The sequence below is a fragment of the Leucoraja erinacea genome, chromosome 11 (assembly GCF_028641065.1).
Source record: "Leucoraja erinacea ecotype New England chromosome 11, Leri_hhj_1, whole genome shotgun sequence".
Taxonomy (NCBI): domain Eukaryota; kingdom Metazoa; phylum Chordata; class Chondrichthyes; order Rajiformes; family Rajidae; genus Leucoraja; species Leucoraja erinaceus.
The window spans coordinates 60,178,613-60,201,730 of NC_073387.1; the positions used below are offsets into that span (position 1 = coordinate 60,178,613).

Consider the following 23,118-nt stretch of genomic DNA (forward strand, 5'->3'; position numbering starts at 1 on the left):
TCCTATGTGGGACCTTATCAAATGCTTTCTGAAAGACCACGTACACAACATCCACTGGCTCTTCCTTGTCCATGTTCCTAGTTACATCCTCAAAAAATTCCAGAAGATTAGTCAAGCATGATTTCCCCTTCATAAATCCATGCTGACTCGGACCGATTCTGTTACTGCTATCCAAATGTGCCGCTATTTCATCTTTTATGATTGACTCCAGCATCTTCCCCACGACCGATGTCAGGCTAACTGGTCTATAATTCCCTGTTTTCTCTCTCCCTCCTTTCTTAAAAAGTGTGATAACATTTGTTCCAACATCTGCATTCAGAAACCAAATTAAATGATTTGCAACAAATCCATTTCATCTTCTTAACCATCAATGTACTTGTCTTCTCAAAGAATTTCAATAGTTTGGTACAGTACTTCTATATGCTAATTATTTCATATTTTCTCTGCATCATTTAAATATCATGAAGTTCAATATCACCCTTGAAGATGTGGTACATGGGTAGACGGGCTGGGGATATTGACTGTTGAAATGGCAAACCAACCGATGAAGGAAGCAATGAGATTACCAAACGTTACAGTGGCTTGCAGACATGATAGAATACCTCCAAACGCTGCAATTTTTGTTTATTGATTTTAAGGCTCTGAGTGCGTTTTGGGACTTTATCCATGATTTCTTCATCTGCTTGTTCAAGTTTCACATCTGGCTGTTCTCCATCTGACTTCTGAGCTTGAGTATTTCCTATATCTTCACCTGAAAGAAGCCGGTGTGTGTCTGTGAAACACAAAGGAAACACAGATAAAACCCAAAGCTACATTCAGTGAGAGCACATTTCTCAACGCACTTCTGAAATGTTGAAAACACATTTCTAAGCAAATTAGAGATTCCGCAGCAAATAAGATAAAATCTCCAATCAAATTTCTTCCACATTTTCATGTCAAATGGCTTAGGATATTTGATAATACCAAAACATAAATACAAGTTATCATAGGAATGTAATGATAAATATTTCACAATTTGTTCTTGGTTCTTGGTTTCTTGGTCCTCCAAAATATTCCAAATGGAATTTAAACTGGAGGTGGTGGAGGGAGGACTTAAGCCAGAAAGGGTTATTGGGAAGAAAGAGCTACCTTAAATTTAGTTGCATCTGGTTGGGTAACTATAGTTGGGTGGAGATTATTCCATGCTTTAATTGTGCGGGGGAAGAACGAATTGCTGTTCTTCAATAATGTCAGACATGGCGTTATTGATTGTCATCCAATTGATTCTGTCCCAATTAAAAGGAAAAAATGCCAAAGGAACCATTGCCATATTCCTGCTCGACTGTTGTAAACTATAAAAAGACAACATTTTGTCCCATTGCCATATTCCTGCTCGACTGTTGTAAACTATAAAAAGACAACATTTTGTCTATGCAATGGACATGAGTCAGAGTGTCACTGTCTATGCCATCATTTGCTGCCCTTCACTAAATGCCTTGTGTAGGTGGTATGTTTACCTGAAGTTGCTGCAGGACTGGCAAAGATATTCCCCAATGCTGTTGTTGGGAGTTACACGATTCAGACCTGGGGATGCGTTTGTAAGTCAGGATAGTCAAAATGTCAAAATAGTCCAGGCAAGTAGTTATGGAGTGTCATGTAGATCAGGCACAGACCATAGCCATTGTGTACCGATGACCGTGGGAATGAATGTTTAAGGTGGTTCCAATCATTTGTCCTGGTGAAGTTGAGCATTGAGGGTTGAAGAACCACTTGATTACAGTTGTTAATTTGGTTTTTGTTTCCTGGTTTGACGCTGGCCTGGCAGTTTATCATTTAAAAGATTTCCAGTATTAAAGTTAGATTTCAATGTTCATGATACTTGCATCAAGCATGTTATTGAAAATAAATGATTTCATTAAGTTGATTTTGCTGATCTATTTCATTGCTTTACAAAATTTGGAACTTGCTTCTCCTAGAATTCTTCTCAGAACCCTAACATTGAATATAACAAAACCCATTTTACTTCACCTCAGTGTTGTACTTCTCCAATTGACGTAGCTATGTAGGACCACGCAGTGCATCTTCACATGGTGAAAGCAGCTCAAAACAGAGTACATGTCACCTCCATATCCCGTCAGAAACAATGACCACATAGCCTACACTACACTACAAACATTGGCCATGATGCACTTTGATCAGACCACCTTGCTGACACTGCTTTGTTCTCCCCTTTTAATAAAGTCAGAGTCCTGAATTTATATCATATTTGAGTCCATGAATTACAAGCTGGATAAAAGGGGTGATACTTACAGACGTTGTGCAGTTGTTGGCATGGGGAGAAAAGCGAGACTTAATGCATTGGCAGAAGAGCCGAATGTTCAATACAAGTTCAAGTTCACATTTACAATACAATCAACGATAGGTGATCAGCTCCACTCCTAACTACTTTGTGTCGCAGGATTATTTAAAAAGTCCAAAACACATTCTCTTCATTTACTTTGTGTTTCATCCACAGAAATATTCAGATTCTATTCACACATCAGCTTTTTCTGCAACATATGGTGTGGGGATACCTTCACCTGAGCACTGATATTGTCTGCATCGTCTCACTGTGCCACTCAGAGAAAGATGCATCTTATGTGCCACACTCTTTGCCAATTTCTTAAGGAGAAACAAAATAACTTAAAATACATGTGGTGCTAATCTGCAAGGAGGAACCTTATAAACAATGCAGCCAAACCAATACTTAAGGAGAAATGTATTCTGTTATAGGTTCCATCAGAAAAATAACTTTTCTCATGGCATGGATCAGTTATAACAGAAGCAAAAAATGGAGGAAGATCACAGCCAGTGCTGCAGCATATGTTGAATGGGAATCCAGTGAATGCTTCAGCTAGTGTGGTTTCGTCAGATCTGAGGTTCTGGATGGGTTGAGTTCTTATATCAGGCCTTGGTGAGACTGCTGCATCTGGAAGATTGTGTACTGGCCTGGTTTTCATATCTACAGAAGGACATACTTGTAAAAGATGGAGTGCAGTGCTGGTGAATCTTTGGAATTCTGTACCACGGAGGGCTCTGGAGACTCGGTTGTCAAATATAGTCAAACAGATTGATAGATTCTTTGATATTAGGGGATCAAAAGTATTTAGGGTTAGTGAAGGAAAGTGGCCCTTCGATAAAGGATCAGGCATGGCTTATTGAATGAATGGTTTGTCGTGGGGAGCTGTACACCCTTCCTGTTTCTATTACTGGAAGGAATGGATCTCCTTGTGATTGAGTCATTTGTATTGAGAGAATATAATTCCATCTCACTGTCACCCATACAAAGGCAAGTTGCCAGGGTGGTAAAGGCTTACTTAGGTGCAAACTACTATAAATGTTTTGTGTGAAATAATCTTATCATATGATTATAAATCATCAATCTAGTTATACCAAGAGCCCTGTGGTCAAACCCCAACCACACATTGCTTACATTATGCCTGCAATATGGGACAAATCGAAGGAAGTTCCATGCTAGTGTTTATACAATCACAAGCCTGGCTGAACAATCTAGGACCTATTTACTACAGAAGATTTTAGCAATGCAGAAACAAGGCTACACTGGGCAGATATGGTAAATAAACACTCTTGTTTATTTCAGACCAAACTGAAAAATAAATGTTTCTTTTGAACATCCAAATCTATTTCTTGTTCCGTTTTATCAACTGTTTTAATTCTATTCCCAACAGTCTTGGCACAGCGTAACATCTTGCATCTGTTGGATAACAGAGTGGATACTGTTCTGTATTGTATCCACAACCACCATGAACTGCTGACACCTTTCATTATCCAGAGACATTTGGCACGGCATGGTGATTTGTGTTCATTCCCCATATGCACCAGCAATCACTAACTGAGTAGCACAATGGGGAGAGACCTGCCCAATGATGAGAAGGGAACTTGCAACTATCCTGGCCAATGCTGAGCTAACGTCCGAGCAGTTATATAATAGTGTGTCAATATTCTGTACACATCCAGTGCAGCTGAGCAACTTTAACCCAATCCTGAGCCAAGCAACCTCAGCCTCCATGGAGACACAGTGATGCTGAGGCACTGCACAGAGACCCTGGATTATTCATTAAACCATTTCATTCATTCTCTAAGAGCACCTTAAATGCAAAAAAACATTGAGTTTACAGGGTTGCCTATATATATATATATATATATATACAGTATATACAAAGAAAACACCATTATGGTCATTGGATGTTAACGTCAGCAGCTAGTTTTAACCCATTGCAAATGGAAATAACAGACTGGAGAGGTGCAGCTGTTTCACTTCTAATCAATGCTTTAAATCACTACCGTCCCACAGTAGTTTAGTACAAACTAGACCAAGCGCCCCCTCCCCCAACGCAATATTCCACCACTCACCCATATACGAGTCAATGTTCAGTCAAAATGGCAATCCCTGGCCCGACAAGCCTTCCCCACCTGCGCATGCACAGATACCGGGCCCAGTACGTACGTACATGCGGGGAGACAATGTCATTTTGTGTCACTGCGGCTGACGGGCCCGGCAAGTGGGGGCGCTGTATAAAGTTAATTTAACTATTTAAAGGAAATTACTTTGTCAAATCAAACGAAACTTGCTACTCCACACCCCAGGCGAATGATGAGTCAGGTGGGCCTAACATTGTTACGCTACCGTGTACTGTTTTTGCAGAGCTTCGGGCATATAATATATATATATATATATATACTAGACCAAGGGGGACCTGTTGGGTCCCGTCCCCTTAGATGCCGGGGGAGGAAGAGAAAGGCTGGGGCGAGAGAGAAGGGGAGGGACAGAGGAGGGGGGGGGGGGAGAGAGAGGAGGGAGAGAGAGGGAGAAAGAGGAGGGGGAGAGAGGAGGGGATGGGGGGGGGGGGAGAGAGAGGAGAGAGAGAGAGGAGCGTGGAGAAAGGGGGGGAGAGGGGCAGAGGAGGGAGCAGACTCTAGTGAGCAGGCAGACTGTAGTGAACCTGTTCATGCTTGTTGCTGCAATTTCCCCCCATGTTTGGTTGAATCACCAAAACAATAATGTGCCCTGAGAGAATGTTTTTTCAAATGTACCGGAATCACTTATGGTTTCCAGAATATTGCTGCTGGATGTTCTCATCTGGGGGTCAGTGCTGTGAAGGTGGATTGAGTCTTCATCTCTGAGCAAGGTGAGGTCCTGCATGCTGAAACTCCGCAGTCTGTCTGAGAGCACTCCTTGTCCCTGGACCACAAAGCAGAAGGATCGGGTTAGAACAGTGGAACCTGACCCAGCAGACAACTGACCACAGTACTCCTTACTACAGTGGCAAGCTAACTCAGTTCCCTCAAATTGAAGACATCTTAATTTAAATAATATACCTGAAGTAAAAGGCTAACTTCGATTTACTACAGAGAGGGATGGTACTTTATAAAGGCTCTGTCAAAATATTGCAGCTCTGCAAAGAAGTGTTTGTGTGTGAATTGTTGACAGCTGAGCAGATGTGTGGCCTGTGGTGAGGAACTGGTGAGGATCCTTCATCTCCAGCCTCTGGCAGGAACATTCCCACAACAAAATCTCTGAGCCCTGCCACTAGATACAGGGAAGTCAAACAAGGCACTATTCCCTCCATTGGTCAGATATTGCACCTTCATGACTAATGTGAATTTCCTTCAGTTCCTCCATCACGCTAGATCCTCGGTCCCCCAGTATTTCTGGAAGATTAGTTCTGTCTTCACTAAGGAAGGCACAAACAAAGTACTTGTTTACCTGGTCTGCCATGTCCCTGTTTCCCATTATAAATTCACCTGTTTCTGACTGCAAGGGACTTATATTTGTCTTCACTAATCTTTCAGTCAGTTTTTTTTTGTCCTCTGTTGAATTCTAAATTTCTCCCAGTCCCCCAGTTTGCTGCTTCCTCTGGCCAATTCATACACCTCTTCCTTGGATTTAAATGTGATGTTCCCACATATGGAAAATAAAATAATCCAATACCTATTCATGACATTCAGCAGCATGAGCCTCATCAGGTAGCAGCATCGATAAAGACCAGGATATCCGCTGAAATATCAGTATCTGCACTGTGGTGACCAGAGAATGTCAGTCTGGGAATTCTCACGCACCAGAGTTTTTAAACCATCTCCAAGACACAAATCAGGAGTATGATCACAGGACTTGTGCTAGTCCAACAACTCTCAGGAACCTCCACGTTCTCCTGGACAAAGCAACCCACTAAACCCAAGCATTGCTTTCCTCCATCAGTGTGTAGCATTTACAAAATTCAATGCAGTTGCCCTTCGAGTACTTCAAGGGCCCTTCCAAACCTCTACTGCCAAGATGGAAAGGGTTTTGTGAATGGGAACACCTCCATTCTCCTTCAAGTTACTTCCTGATTTGGAAATACATTGCTGTTCTTTCATTGTGGCTCGGTGCAAATTCTAGAACAGCCAATTCAACAAAAACTAGGAGAACTTTCACAGAAGGACTGCAGCACTTCGGTCCTGGGCCAAGTTTGTACAAAACCAGTGGGATTAAAGTAGTCAGTCCGAGAAGAATAAACTGGATGATTTAATAAGGTTTAGAGATACGGCATGGAAACATGCCCTTCAGCCCACCGAGTCCACGCCAACCATTGGTCACCCTTTCATACTATCCCAATTTCTCATCCACTCCTACACATCGGGGCCAATTAATATACAAACTGTACGTCTTTGGGATGTGGGAGGAAACTGGAGTACTAGGAGGAAACTAATATGATCATGGCCGATCATCCAAAATCAGTATCCCGATCCTGCCTTCTCCCCATATCCCTTGATTCCTTTAGCCCTAAGAGCTATATCTTACTCTCTCTTGAAAACATCCAGTGAATTGGCCTCCACTGCCTTCTGTGGCAGAGAATTCCACAGATTCACAACTCTCTGGGAGAAAAAGTTTGTCCTCATCTCAGTCCTAAATGGCCGACCCCTTATTCTTAAACCGTGACCCCTGGTTCTGGACTCATCCCCAACATCGGGAACATATTTCCTGCATCTAGCCTGTCCAATCCCTTAAGAATTTTATATGTTTCTATAAGATAGCCTCTCATCCTTCTAAATTCCAGTGAATACAAGCCCAGTCGACCCATTCTTTCATCATATGTCAGTCCCGCCAATTCGGGAACTTGGTGAACTTACGCTGCACTCCATCAATAGCAAGAATGTCCTTCCTCAAATTAGGAGACCAAAACTGCACACAATTCTGAATAACACGGAGAACATGCAAACTCCACGCAGACAGCACCCAAGGTCAAGATCAAACCCAGGTCTTGGGCGCTGTGAGGCAGCAGCTCTACCAGCTGCCATTAAGTAATAAGGAGAAGCAGAAATGACAGTGACAGAAGGTCTTACATTCTGTTGAGGTGAGAACGGCACCTGCAACGGACTGTTCCAGCTGCTACGGTCAGGCAAACGCCTCCGTTGCCATGCGGTGAGAACGGACAGGTTGAGAAGGAGTTTCTTCCCTGAGGCAATTCGGACTGTAAACGCCTATCTCACCAGGGACTAACTCTACTGAACGTTATTCCTTCCATTATTTATTATGTAAAAGAATATGTGTGTTATGATTGTGTTTATAGTTTGTTTGGTTGTTTGGTCTTTTGCACAAAAGTCCGTGAGCATTGCCACTTTCATTTCACTGCACATCTCGTATGTGTATGTGACAAATAAACTTGACTTGACTTGACTTGACTTCCTAGTAGTACTGATTATTGTATTATTGATGATTGATGAGCTATTGTTTGAATGGGACCATTTAGCTGCAGCAAGAAAGAATTCCATTGTTCTGTTGTCAGTACTTAATACAATTAAAAACTCTTGACTCTCACTTGACATAGTCCATGCAAGCGATTCCAAGGGTCAAATGGCCTGCATCTATTGTCTATTTTTTTTTAAAATAATATTTTTATTAGAAGCATATACATATAATCAAAACACATTTTGTATATCAATGACATATTGTTAATAGATAGGATTCCAGCTATCAGAGCAATAGGGGTCCGCATTTATCAATTGCATATTAGCTCTGCTTCTATTTATTTTAATTTTTTTATAGATAGGGACAAAGAAAAAAAAACACGACAAAAAAGAATAGAATTACCAATAAGCTTCAGTCAGACTTCTGTGCCAGACCAATTTACCCTTTCAAAAAATCAATAAATGGAGACCATATTCTAGCAAATAATTCTTGTTTGTCTATTGTCTATTGACTGATGTGCGACTCAAGTCTGTTTTTCTGCTCGCTTGAGTAGTAGAAATTAATTCAGTTCCAGCTGGCAGAAGTTAGATTACAAGAAATAATTCAACAAGGAGATTGTACAAGAAGTTCAGAGTCTGAGGCAAGGCCAACAATGCACAAACATAGTCATAGAAACAGACCCTTCAGCCCAACTTGTCCATACTGACCAAGATGCCCCTTCTAAGCTAGTCCTATTTTGCCGCGTTTGAGTTTTTCCCATCCCTGCTGTGAGCATCATGTGAGGAATGTTGAGTGAATACATTTACCTTGGCTGCAGCCGTTACTGCAACATTGGCAGCGAGATTCAGTCCACGTTTCCCAAACCGCATCATGGTCTGATAGCTGCGATCTTTGGCTTGGCTTATGTACTCATCAATCTCCTGTGCAGAGAGGGAGAGAGAGTGTGGAATTACAATAAAAAGGGACATCTGCAACAGCTCTACAATTGTCAGCTTTAAGTATTTCCTAGTATCTCTGTGATTATATTCACCAAAGGAGGATCAATGCATTAAAACTACCTTCGCCAGAACGCTGACAATATCTTCACGGTAAAATATGTCAGAAATGTTATTGCAGATTAGTTATTCTTCAGCAGCAAGCAAAGTGCTGAGGAGCTTTGTGGGTCAGGCAGGCTGTGCGGAGGAAGATGAACAGATGACGCTGCAGGTCAGGACCCTTCAGTCTGAAGAAGGGTCACAATGTGAATCTCTCACTGCACCTCAACACTTCCAATCCAACTGTTCAATCACTTTCCCAATGTTGCTGACGAGAGTCATTCCACCTCTGAGCCTCTGGCTTTGGTCTGTTGGTGCGCGGGATATGGTACTGACTTTTGGTAATCTTCCCCATAGCTCCTCTCCCTAAAATGTCACCGCTCATAAAGATTCTTATTGTTACATTACCAGTGGTGACATTTTGAAACCGCGTGGCAACTTAATGATTTTTAGACAGATGGCAAATAATTACATTTGTTCACAGGTGGGTCAACTACTACCGGGAGGGAAGGTGGAATCATGCCACGCTCCTGAGGACCATGTGGAGTTAAGGGCATATTTGATCCAGGCTACATTCAGATACCGTGAGAACACACGTCAAGTCAAGAAACCAAGGTGTATTGAAAGGAAACTATCCCTCCTCAGCTGTTTTCGTAAACTGCAGACGCACAGGGTAGCAACCATCTGTGCAAGTCAACTGTGTTCATGGGAGGTGGAGGAGGGGAATATGTATCAATGCAACCCTCTCCTTAAATGTTGACAGACATAGCTCATTGGCTCAGCAATTAATTCACCAAAACTGAGTCAAATAGGGTGGAGCTGCAATAAATAGCAGCAAAGCTCTGCACCACTTGTCGTTTTACAAGTAATGCTACAGCTGCTACCCTGATCCAGTGAGGGATATTACACTTCAGTTGTTAAAGAGAGAGGAAGAAACACATTGGTTCCACCTAAATTCAATGCAGTTCAAGGTCAAATGATCTTGACACTGATTGAAAGTAGATAATAATGCTGGAGGAACTCAGCGGGTGAGGCAGCATCTGTGGAGCGAAGGAATAGGTGACGTTTCGAGTCGAGACCCTTCTTTTGACACTGATTGCCTCATTTGTGTTGAAATTGTCCCTCCTCAATGTAACAATGTTGATAATAAAAAGCAACACATGGTCCTTCGGCAAACGTATAATACTAGAAACACACTGTGATGGAATTACAATCATCTGTAAACATTTAGTTGTAATACTTTCGTTAATTAAACTTTCTTGACATTATTCACTTTCAACTCAGAGGGATGGTGTTCCTGACTGGTGAATACTGGAGAAAAATGCAAAACAAATACCAGTTAATGGTCTGGTCTGCAATGTGTGATCAATACAAGATAATTTCCAATGGAAATAACATTCAGATGTTTAATTACAATGAAGTTACTGTGCTCATAGAACACTACCCCCTTCCCAAACTTCATTTCTGCATTCATAAACCCCAACAAATGGTGAAATGTTTGATTATAGTGGGGATCAGTGTGTAAGGGTAAAGATTATAATCTGACGCAGATATATATACCTTCTCTTTGCTGGACAAGGTCGGGTGGACAAACTTTCTGTACAGAACGCTGGAGCCCTTTGTATATGGAGACAGTAACCAAATAACAAAAGCCATCTTCAGCTCAAAGTAAAATGGAAACCTGTGGGAATACAGATGCAAGATGAGTGAGTAGAACACTGAACAAAAGTCTGTAAATTATCTCAAGACCCCTCAGTTCTCAGCCTCACATGAAGGACAGGACAGCAGTAAACGTCAGGACAATTCATTCTCAAAGCTTTCTACCTTTCATCCATTCTTGCAGTATTTCAACCATATTTATGCCACTAGCTTTTTGGTGAATGTAATTCTGGAAATGCCCAGAGCCTGGAACAAGAGAATATGGGCTTCACTGGGGGAAAGAAAACTGAAAACATTTGGCTGGAAGAACGTTTTGTTACTTCACAGAGTGGCCAATACTTAGAACAGTCTCTACAGATGGAGAGTATAATTCTTGGGCTTATTCAGGAATCAGGTATGAGGGAAAACAGAATCTTTTGTACGGGGAGGTGAGCCTGATTTCTCATCTCATCCAGTCCTTGGTAAGGATGATCTTTGACTGACAGCAAAACTGAGCAAACGTCAGAAAGGAAGAAAAATGCGCACACAGCTCCTTGGCAGAGCATGTGACATCTAGTGTGTGGGAAGGAACTGCAGATGCGGCTTTATACCAGATAGACACAAAATGCTGGAGTAACTCAGCAAGATAGGCAGCATCTCTGGAGAAAAGGAATGGGTGATGTTGTGGGTCGAGACCATTCTACAGGGGAGAGGGAAACTAGAGATATGAAAACAGTGTCTGTCTGATGTACAGGTCCAGTATTGTGACTTCCATGTTCCTCCACTCACCATGATAGGATGATATCGGTGAGAGTCTCCACTGTGGTAAAAAATGCAAAAACAATCCAGTACATCATCCACTTCACCTGAAAATGAGGGAAATATACAACTGTTAACTCACAGGCCATTCACGATTGGATGAAGAGTGGAGTTGGAGCAATGCTTATTCTGTTAAACAGATTGCAATTTATATTATGTACAGTAAGAACCAATGTTCAGTCTGCTTGCTAACTAGTGATGATATTACACTGTGGGAAATTGTGAACCCGTCCACACTGGCAACTCTGCCCCATCTACATTGAGAGTTAGATACACAAAAATGCTGGAGAAACTCAGCAGGTGCAGCAGCATCTATGGAGCGAAGGAAATAGGTAACGTTTCGGGCCGAAACCCTTCTTCAGACTGATAGGGGGTGGCGGGGAGAAGGAAGGAGAAAGGAGGAGGAGGAGCCCGAGGGCTGGGGGATGGGAGGAGACAGCTCGATGGTTAAGGAATGGGAGGAGACAGCAAGGGCTAACAAAATTGGGAGAATTCAATGTTCATGCCCGCCGGATGCAGGCTCCCCAAGCGGAATATGAGGTGCTGTTCCTCCAATTTCCGGTGTTGCTCACTCTGGCCATGGAGGAGACCCAGGACAGAGAGGTCGGATACGGAGTGAGAGGGGGAGTTGAAATGCTGAGTCACCGGGAGGTCAATGGAGATAGTGAGGTCAAGGAATGGTATCCGGCACTCAAATACACTTGGACCATTTCCGACGCTTCCCTACCATTCCTTGACCTCACTATCTCCATCGCAGGTGATAGACTTCTGACCAACATCCACTATAAACCTACTGACTCCCATGGTTATCTGGACTACACTTCTTCCCACCCTGCCCCCTGTAAGGTCTCCATCCCCTACTCCCAATTCCTCCGTCTACGCCGCATCTGCTCCCAGGATGAGACGTTCCACACCAGGACATCTGAAATGTCCTCACTATTCAGGGAACGGGGGTTCCCCTCCTCCACCATAGATGAGGCTCGCACCAGGGTCTCTTCCATACCCCGCAACACTGCTCTCTCTCCCCATCCCCGCACTCGCAACAAGGGCCGAGTCCCCCTAGTCCTCACCTTTCACCCCACCAGCCGTCACATACAACAAGTAATCCTCCGTCAGTTTCGCCACCTCCAACGTGACCCCACTACTCGCCACATCTTCCCATCTCCCCCCATATCTGCCTTCCGCAAAGACCGCTCCCTCCATAACTCCCTTGTCAATTCTTCCCTTCCCTCCCGTACCACCTCCTCCCCGGGCACTTTCCGTTGCAACCGCAAGAAATGCAACACCTGTCCCTTTACCTCCCCCCTCGACTCCATTCAAGGACCCAAGCAGTCGTTCCAGGTGCGACAAAGGTTCACCTGCATCTCCTCCAACCTCATCTACTGCATCCGCTGCTCTAGATGTCAGCTGATTTACATCGGGGAGACTAAGCGGAGGTTTGGCGATCGTTTCGCTGAACACCTCCGCTCGATCCGCAATAACCTACCTGACCTCCCGTTGGCTCAGAACTTCAACTCCCACTCCCATTCCCAATCCGACCTCTCTGTCCTGGGATGTTCTCCATTGCCAGAGAGAGCAACACCGGAAATTGGAGGAACAGCACCTCATATTCCGCTTGGGGAGCCTGCATCCGGCAGGAGGTTTCGGCGGGCATGAACATTGAATTCTCCCAATTTTGTTAGCCCTGGCTGTCTCCTCCCCTTCCTTAGCCCTCGAGCTGTCTCCTCCCATCCCCCAGCCCCCGGGCTCCTCCTCCTTCTTTCTCCTTCCTTCTCCCCACCACCCCCTATCAGTCTGAAGAAGGGTTTCGGCCCGAAACGTTACCTATTTCCTTCGCTCCATAGATGCTGCTGCACCCGCTGAGTTTCTCCAGCATTTTTGTGTACCTTCGATTTCCCAGCATCTGCAGTTCCTTCTTGAATACATTGAGAGTTATTCTGCTAACTAAATGGCAACTTTGCAAATACTGTGAGATGTTAATATTCACTAATTATTATAAGAATGAGATTCTTCATAAAATCTGGAACATTCAAGGATGTTTGTAAAATGTTTCTGGCATTCTTCAGAGATCATCAGTTGTTCAAGAGTCGAGGGTTTTATCATCAAATGCCCCGAAATGGAACAATGAAATTCTTACTTGCAGCAGCACAACAGATATACAAGCTCACAGAAGTCTGCAGCACCCTTTCAAACTGACTAGATGTCATTAACTTGTCCTTAGAAACCGTGGATTTATGAATTAACTGCGAGGATTTATGAATTCACTGAGGTCAACAAGGCCGCTGCCTGCACCTGGAGTAACTCAATGGGACAGGCAGCATCTCTGGAGAGAAGGAATGGAATAAGGGAATGTGTTGGGCTTGTCTTCCTCATTCTAGTCAGTACCTAAAGAATCAATCATGCTGTCCACAGTGGAAGTGAAAGCAAATCACAGGCAGTTCAGCTCTAAAGCGATCGTTCTTTTCTAGAACCTCATGTTATAGATAATGGTGTTATAAAGACCATTTATTTGAAAATGAACAGGGGTCTCGACCCAAAACGTCATCCATTCCTTCTCTTCAGCTTTTTGTCTCTATCTTCGTCATAAAAACAGTTGTGTCCATGAAGGAAAGGAGTTTCGGGGTGAAAGAAATTCAGATTTGCAATAACAGGTTATTTTCCCCATGGGCTGCAGAACCAGTGGGGCTCAGCATCGTCCAGAGGCAAGTAGACTGGCAGCCTCTCCAACACGGTCTTCCCCTCTATGGCTGTACCACACTGTCAGCTGGTATTCATCCAGGCTACTCCAACTCCAACTGCCCCCCACAAACCCATCAACTCCATCATTACAACCAACAGCAGCCAGAGAACAACCTGTAGGTTCCTGATGTGAATATATCACCACTCCTGCCTTACCACCACCTCCTCTCAGGGGCAATTTGGGATGGAAATAAACGCTGGCTTGGCCAGCAATGCCCAAATCCCTCCAAACAATAATGAAAATAAAAGTACTGTTGATTAGTGCAGATGTCAACATTGTACCTGTTCCAAAAACTATTAATCTAATGCTTGTATTCAGGTATTGTCTTTCTGCTGATTGGACAGCACGCAACCAAAGCTTTTCACTGCATCTTGGTACACGTGACAATAAACTCAACTAATTATGGAGACATTTATAAGTGCAGTTGGGGAAATTTGAGCTGATTAACACTGTTAGGAGCCAATCTGAGGCTGTGCAGTGAGAGTACAGCATGAATCGATGAGATGGGACGTGACCATTCCTGATACCTGACCTCACACATCTCATTCCTCCCGTTAAGAATGCTAATCCAAAGCACAACATTTCTAATATAATAACCTTAAAAACAAAGTTACTCACATATTCCTTAACATTTTTTGTTTTGACTGCCTTGTAGGAAGAGTACGCAGGGTATAGCGTGCCAAATATTAGCCTGTGGGAAAACAAATCATAATTAGTGGGTGAAAAGAGACAGAAGTATTCAAAAAATAGATATGGAGAGAAGGTTGAGCAGAGCTCAAGTATGCAGAGGGATCGTAAATAGGCCCAATAGCGAAAAGGCAACATCAAGAAATTATTAGGTACACAAAAATGCTGGAGAAACTCAGCGGGTGCAGCAGCATCTATGTTGCTATTAATCTGATTTCCCACACATCGCGACCCATAAATAAATGCCTCCAAACAATTATGCAGTTCGCAATCCTCAATTGTTGGATTATTATAGTAATATTTATCCAACTGAATTCATATGATCTACATGGTTACATTTGGTGTGATTCCAATCCCATGTAATAAATGACCAAGATATTCTCCGTATCAAAACATGATGGGCTTTCCTGAAAATTACCCAGGATCATTGTGTCATTGCTCTTTAACCAATTATGTCAAATACAATGACTATACTCATTTGTAATAATGATCAGTACAACAAATTCTGCAGGATAATCAATTAAATTGGCAATCAATGGTACTATCTCTGCTACGATAAACAAAAATCACACACAAGACGAAATGCTGGAAAGCTGTGTTAATAAGAGTGAAGCTTCCAATTCAAAGCCCTCTTATCGTGCCTGGATTCCCACTACCAGCGACAGATCCATAAGCACCCAATACATTAGTGATCAGGAAACAAGGAACTGCAGATGCTGGTTTACTAAACAGACACATTGAGAACATGGATAGGTGACGTTTCACAAAAAGCTGGAGTAACTCAGCGGGTCATGGCAGCATCTGCTACGGAACAAACATGGATAGGTGACGTTTCACAGAGTGCTGGAGTAACTCAGCGGGTCAGGCAGCATCTGTGGAGAACATGGATAGGTGACGTTTCACAGAGTGCTGGAGGAAACAACTCAGCAGAGGTCAGGCAGCACTGTGGAGAACATGGATAGGTGACGTTTCACAGAGTGCTGGAGTAACTCAGTGGGTCAGGTAGCATCTGTGGAGAACATGGATAGGTGACGTTTCACAGAGTGCTGGAGTAACTCAGCGGGTCAGGCAGTATCTGTGGAGAACACGGATAGGTGACGTTTCACAGTGTGCCGGAGTAACTCAGCGGATCAAGCAGCATCTGTGGAGAACATGGATAGGTGACGTTTCACAGAGTGCTGGAGTAACTCAGCGGGTCAGGCAGCATCCCTGGAGAACAGAACATGGATAAGTGATGTTTCGAGTCAGGACCCTTCAAAGACTGGTTGTGGTGGGGTTGGGGGGGGCAGGACAAAGTATGGCAAGTGAGAGATGGATACAGGTGAGGGGGGGGGGGGGGGGGGGGGGGTGTTGAGAGGCAGTTAGTTTGATAAAGGCCATAGATGGAAAGATTAAAGCATTGAAGTATGAATTGTGAAGCCAGAGGATAGGTGGAAGGGGACAGGCGAATGGGAGAAATTGGTGCAATTTCAGGAATGATATTGTTAAACATGCTGTCTCCATAGACAACCAACGTCCAACAAAACTTACTGTTAAGTTTGTGTTTCAACCCATTGTTTGTATTTGGAGCCATCACATTTACAGATACTGTGCCTATTACCTTTTCCTGAGTTTCTCTGTATCTCCAAGATACTGCTGTATGATGTTTGTGATGACAGGAAACTAATCATGCCAGCCAAAAATGGAGCCACTTCAGAATCTCCCAGCTGTTTGGTGGGTAACTTTGCACACAATAATAATAATAATACTTTATTGTCATTGTAAATACATACAACAAGATTTCAGGCGCACCGCCCGAGTGGAGCTCCAACGTATCAGATAAATAATAACGACAATGGAAACATCAAAAACGACAAGAAAAACGTTGTCAGAATGTGCAATATTCACAGTCTAGTGTTGTGGCAGTACAAAATATTGGCTGTGGGGGGTGTGTGTTCAGTGCAGAGTTCAGAGTGGTGATGGCCTTGGGGTAGAAACTGTTTGTTAATCTTGTGGTGTGTGATTTGATGGACCTGTAACGCCTTCCTGAGGACAGAAGGGCAAACACATGCGGGATGAGATGAGTCCTGAAGGATGAGTGATGCCTTCCGCAGGCAACGAGAGCTATAGGTCTGTTCCAGGGCAGGCAGGTGTGTGTTGGTGATCTGGGCTGTGTTGATGACTCTCTGCAGAACCTTCTTGTCAGCCGCAGAACTGTTGCCGTACCACACCAGGGTGCCATGTGTCAGGACACTCTCTATGCAGCAACGGTAGAATCACTCCTCAAACACATCTTCACATATGTTTGAAACACGATGAGAGTTTCTGCCTCCACCAACATTTCTAGCACAAGTTCTAGAACCTCACGACTCTTTTCTGAAAAGCATTTTTCCTCAACCTCAGACATCTGGCCATTCGGCATGGTCATGCTGATCTACTCCAGGACTTGACTCCTCTTCACTGATTGGTCTGCAGAGCCATGAAGTCCCTAAATACTTCCTCATTAAATACCTCTGATGATCCAGCCTCCACAAAGCTCTGGAGCAGAGAGTTTCTGATTCACTTCCTCCTGGCCACTCTCATCTTTCCTTCTTTACCTTATTCTCCTGCCAGCTCCCATAACTCTTGACGCCTGTACATGAACAATGTACAAATACCCAATGCTCTGCTCTGCTCTTTCCTCTGCAGTCAGTTTACCTTCCTCTGTTTGTGAAGACTTTGGACTTTGTTTGCTCTGCCACAGACAATGACACTGCTACTACCACCTCATTGGCCAGTGTCGTGGTTTCAATGCTCTTCTCCTTTGGACAATTAATCAAACTAAATATATCAAAAACATGGTAACTTACTAACCACAAAACTAGGATTAGCAATTCTGTGGGGCGAGAATGATGTCACTGCTCAAACCAACATTCTGCTGGGATCAGGAGTTTCTACTCCCGAATGCAAATGGGCATATTTGGCTCATGATCGAGCAATTCAGCAGCAAACACTGTCTGTCACACAGATAATAAACTGATTGGAAAGGTCGGGCAAAGGTTGTTTAGAAAGTAGCGGATGGAGTTGGCGGGTATGTGATATTCCACCTCACAATCGGCTACTAATCGCAGCATTGTGGAGAGTTTGTCAGCTGACATTTCTTTCTGACTGTTGCTCTGTAATCAACAACACAACTCTATATTCTGCATATTTCTGTGGCCTCCTATTCTTTGAGATAAACCTTGCTACTGATTTTGTACTCATCCATTTAACTAAAGAAAATGTGGTGGAACGATACAGGCAGTTTACCAACAAACTACAGATGCTGGAATCTTAAGCAATTACCGGAGGCACTCAGCGTGTTAGGCAGCATCTGTGGAGTGAATGGACAGTCAATGATTCAGGTCGGGAATGACCCTTCTTAGAGTCATACAGCATGGAAACAGGCCCTTCAGCCCAACTTGCCCATGACAATGAAGATGCCCCAAATACGTTAGTCCCACCTGCCATCATTTGGCCCATATCCATCTGAACCTTTCCAATCCACGTACATGTCCAAAAGTATTTTAAATGTTGTAATACTACATGGCTCAATACATAAACTGGTAAAGTGTAACACAGACATTCATAGAAACATAGAAACATAGAAATTAGGTGCAGGAGTAGGCCATTCGGCCCTTCGAGCCTGCACCATTCGCCATTCAATAAGATCATGGCTGATCATCCAACTCAGTATCCCGTACTTGCCTTCTCTCCATACCCCCTGATCCCTTTAGCCACAAGGGCCACATCTAACTCCCTCTTAAATATAGCCAATGAACTGGCCTCAACTACCTTCTGTGGCAGAGAGTTCCACAGATTCACCACTCTCTGTGTGAAAAATGTTTTTCTCATCTCAGTCCTAAAAGATTTCCCCCTTATCCTTAAGCTGTGACCCCTTGTGCTGGACTTCCCTAACATCGGGAACAATCTTCCTGCATCTAGCCTGTCCAACCCCTTAAGAATTTTTTGTAAGTTTCTATAAGATCCCCTCTCAATCTCCTAAATTCTAGAGAGTATAAACCAAGTATATCCAGTCTTTCTTCATAAGACAGTCCTGACATCCCAGGAATCAGTCTGGTGAACCGCTCTGCACTCCCTCTATGGCAATAATGTCCTTCCTCAGATTTGGAGACCAAAACTGTACGCAATACTCCAGGTGTGGTCTCACCAAGACCCTGTACAACTGCAGTAGAACCTCCCTGCTCCTATACTCAAATCCTTTTGCAATGAAAGCTAACATACCATTCGCTTTCTTTACTGCCTGCTGCACCTGCATGCCTACCTTCAATGACCGGTGTACCATGACACCCAGGTCTCGCTGCATCTCCCCCTTTCCCATTCGGCCACCATTTAGATAATAGTCTGCTTTCCCGTTTTTGCCAACAATTCACAAAATAATTGTTAAACTATTACAAACCACAAATGTTCCATAATCTGGATCAAACTTACATAGAAAATAGGTGCTGGAGTAGGCCATACGGCCCTTTGAGCCAGCACCACCATTCAATATAATCATTGCTGATCATCCAGAATCAGTGCCCCGTTCCTGCTTTTCCCATATCCCTTGATTCCGTCAGCCCTGAGATACAATATATATAACTATTTTGAAAACATCCAGTGAATTGGCCTCCACTGCCTTCGGTGGCAGAGAGTTCCACAGATTCACAACTCTCTGTGTGAAAAGTTTTTCATCATCTCAGTCCTAAATGGCCTATCCCTTATTCTTAAACTTTGACCCCTGGTTCTGGACTTCCCCAACATCGGGAACATTTTAGAAACATAGAAACATAGAAACATAGAAATTAGGTGCAGGAGTAGGCCATTCGGCCCTTCGAGCCTGCACCGCCATTTAATATGATCATGGCTGATCATCCAACTCAGTATCCCGTACCTGCCTTTTCTCCATACCCTCTGATCCCCTTGGCCACAAGGGCCACATCTAACTCCCTCTTAAATATAGCCAATGAACTGGCCTCAACTACCCTCTGTGGCAGAGAGTTCCAGAGATTCACCACTCTCTGTGTAAAAAAGTTCTCCTCATCTCGGTTTTAAAGGATTTCCCCCTTATCCTTAAGCTGTGACCCCTTCCTGGACTTCCCCAACATCGGAAACAATCTTCCTGCATCTAGCCTGTCCAACCCCTTAAGAATTTTGTAAGTTTCTATAAGATCCCCTCTCAATCTTCTGAATCCTAGCGCGTACAAGCGAAGTCCATCCAGTCTTTCTTCATATGAAAGTCATGCCATCCCAGGAATCAGTCTGGTGACCCGTCTCTGCACTCCCTCTATGACAATAATGTCCTTCCTCAGATTTGGAGACCAAAACTGCACGCAATACTCCAGGTGTGGTCTCACCAAGACCCTATACAACTGCAGTAGAACCTCCCTGCTCCTATACTCAAATCCTCTTGCTATGAAAGCCAACATGCCATTCGCTTTCTTTACTGCCTGCTGCACCTGCATGCCTACCTTCAATGACTGGTGTACCATGACACCCAGGTCTCGCTGCATCTCCCCCTTTCCCAATCGGCCACCGTTTAGATAATAATCTGCTTTCCCGTTTTTGCCTGCATCTAGCCTGTCTAATCCTTTAAGAATTTTATGTGTCTTTTTTTTAAAAATATTTTATTTTATTAGAAGTAAGTACAATCATATGGCACCAAAGTGCCTAACATATATTTTCATAATACATTTTATGTACAGCTTCTTATTTTTTTTGTTATAATAAGGAAAGATGAGAATAAGAAAAATAAATGAGATAGTAAAGGATAGAAAGACGTGAGATATATAGAGTGTGAAGAAAAAGAAAAAAGACGAATGAGTGAAGAAAGTTGAGGAAAAGAAAATAGAAAAAAGAGAATAAAACATGGAGAGAAAAAGAAGTAAAGAGATCATTGTTTATAATCTTGACCAACCCTCGTCCAGTCCTGAAACAGTTAGTTTTTACAATTGTGTTGCACCATATGATTCCAAAAAGACGACAAATGGAGACCAACTCGTTATGAATTAGTCTGATTTATCCATTAGGAGCAATCGCATTTCCTCAAGATGAGCGGTGTCCAACCTACTTGCGATCCACATTTTAAGCGTTGGTATTGATGTATTTTTTCCAAAATTGAACTATTAATTTTTTTGCTATTATTAAGGAGTAGTCCATTCGGCCCTTCGAGCCAGCACCGCCATTCAATATGATCATGGCTGATCATCTAAAATCAATACCCCGTTCCTACTTTTTCCCCATATCCCTTGATTCCTTTAGCCCAAAGAGTTAAAGCTAACTCTTGAAAACATCCAGTGAATTGGCGTCCACTGCCTTCTATGCCTAAAAATTCCACAGATTCACAACTTTCTGGGTGAAAAGGTTTTTCCTCATCTCAGTCTTAAATGGCCTACCCATTTTTCTTAAACCATGCCCCTTGTTCTGGACACCCAACATCGGGAACATTTTTCCTGCATCTACCGTGTCCAATCCATTAAGAATTTTACATGTTTCTATAAGATCCCCCTCATCCTAAATTCCAGTGAATACAAGCCCAGTCGTTCCATTCTTTCATTATATGACAGTCCCGCCTTCCTGGAAATAAACCTGATGAACCTGGTGAATTAGGAGACCAAAAGTGCACACAATACTCCAGGTGTGGCCTCACCAGGGCCCTGTCCAACTGCAGTAGGACCTCGAAGGTTACACAAAAAAGCTGGAGAAACTCAGCGGGTGCAGCAGCATCTATGGAGCGAAGGAAATAGGCAACGTTTCGGGCCGAAACCCTTCTTCAGACTGATCGGGGGCGGGGGTGGGCGGGGACAAGAAAGGAAAAAGGAGGAGGAGCCCGAAGGCTGGGGGATGGGAGGAGACAGCAGGTGGACTGAGGAAGGGGAGGAGACAGCAAGGACTAACAACATTGGGAGAATTCGATGTTCATGCCCCCAGGATGCAGACTCCCCAAACGGAATATGAGGTGCTGTCTCTCCAATTGCCGGTGCTGCTCGCTGTGGCCATGGAGAAGACCCAGGACAGAGAGGTCGGAGACGGAGTGGGAGGGGGAGTTGAAGTGCTGAGCCACCGGGAGGTCAGCTTGGTTATTGCGGACCGAGCGGAGGTGTTCGGCAAAACGATCGCCCAACCTCCGCTTGGTCTCACCGATATAGATCTGCTGACATCTAGAGCAGCGGACGCAATAGATGAGGTTGGAAGAGATGCAGGTAAACCTCTGTTGCACCTGGAACGATTAATCCCCCAGCCTTCGGGCTCCTCCTCCTTTTCCCTTTCTTGTCCCCGCCCACCCCCGCCCCCGATCAGTCTGAAGAAGGGTTTCGGCCCGAAACGTTGCCTATTTTCTTCGCTCCATAGATGCTGCTGCACCCGCTGAGTTTCTCCAGCTTTTTTGTGTAACCTTCGATTCTCCAGCATCTGCAGTTCCCTCTTAAACACTGCAGTAGGACCTCCTTGCTTCTAAACTCAAATCCTCTTGCAATGAAGGCCAACATGCCATTACCTTTCTTCACTGCCTGCTGTACCTGCATGCTTACTTTTAGTGACTGATATACAAGGACACCCAGGTCTCGTTGCACTTCCCCTTTTCCTAACCTGACACCATTCAGATAATTTGCCTTCCTGTTCTCGCCACCAAAGTGGATAACTGTAGATTGCTTATTTCCTCCTAACCAATTGCAGTGCTTGTTAGTAGTAACTCTGCCCACTATGCGATTTATATTATCAAGAGCTTGTTTACGTGATTCAGTCTGAGTAGCTGCTAGTTACTGTAATGTCCTGCAGACCAATGCTGTAAGTGGACTTTAATAAATATGTGTTGTACCTTGACGTGTGTATGACTCGACTCATTACATGGTGTCAAGAAATGATTTCTTATCTACTCCATTCAAGTTAATCGGGTTTTGATTTTTATATTTGTTTTTGTGCCTGTTATCTCTATCATGGCAAACTGGTCTCGTCGTCCTCGTCCTCTGATCTTTGACTCTGACATTGCTAAACGCTGGCGCCTTTTCGAGCGCGACTACATTCACTACATTCGTATTATTCATCGCAACGATCCTCCAGATGTACGTGCTTCCGTGCTACTAAACCTGGCTGGCCCTGAGGCAATGAAACGTGCTGACTGGTTTACTTTTGCACCTGCTGTTTTAGATCCGAACGGTCTGATCCAAGTGCCTGCAGAAACAATTGATGACCCTGCTGCCCTGCTTGCAAAGTTTAGACAATTGTGTGACCTTCCATTGAACTCAATAATCGAACGCACCAGGTTTTTTGCTCGAATGCAGCAAGTTGGCGAACCAATAGAGTGTTTTATCAGTGACCTAAAACACATGGCTGCACGCTGTCATTTTGAAAATGTATGCGATGAACTGATCTGCGACAAGCTCGTTGGAGGAATGCTCAAAGACAAGGTGAGAGACGAATTACTTCGTAACACTGAACTGACTCTACATCAAGCCGAACACGCCTGTTGGATTGCTGAGATAACGGCTTCTCACACT

The 23,118-nt window shown here is 43.7% G+C and overlaps 1 protein-coding gene across 3 annotated transcripts in view; it reads right to left on the reverse strand.

Annotated features, from left to right (window-relative positions):
- LOC129701873 (receptor expression-enhancing protein 2-like) overlaps positions 1-23,118 on the reverse strand; it is a 39,859-nt gene that overhangs the window by 2,629 nt on the left and 14,112 nt on the right. For 2 of the 3 annotated variants that reach the window (XM_055643365.1, XM_055643364.1), the window contains 6 exons: positions 14,558-14,630; positions 11,170-11,246; positions 10,303-10,423; positions 8,515-8,628; positions 5,074-5,221; positions 603-772 (listed from right to left, as the gene is read on the reverse strand). In XM_055643365.1, coding sequence (XP_055499340.1) covers positions 603-772; positions 5,074-5,221; positions 8,515-8,628; positions 10,303-10,423; positions 11,170-11,246; positions 14,558-14,630 — 703 coding nt within the window. The remainder of the gene's footprint in view (positions 1-602; positions 773-5,073; positions 5,222-8,514; positions 8,629-10,302; positions 10,424-11,169; positions 11,247-14,557; positions 14,631-23,118) is intronic. The other variant, XM_055643366.1, reaches the window with a different exon arrangement.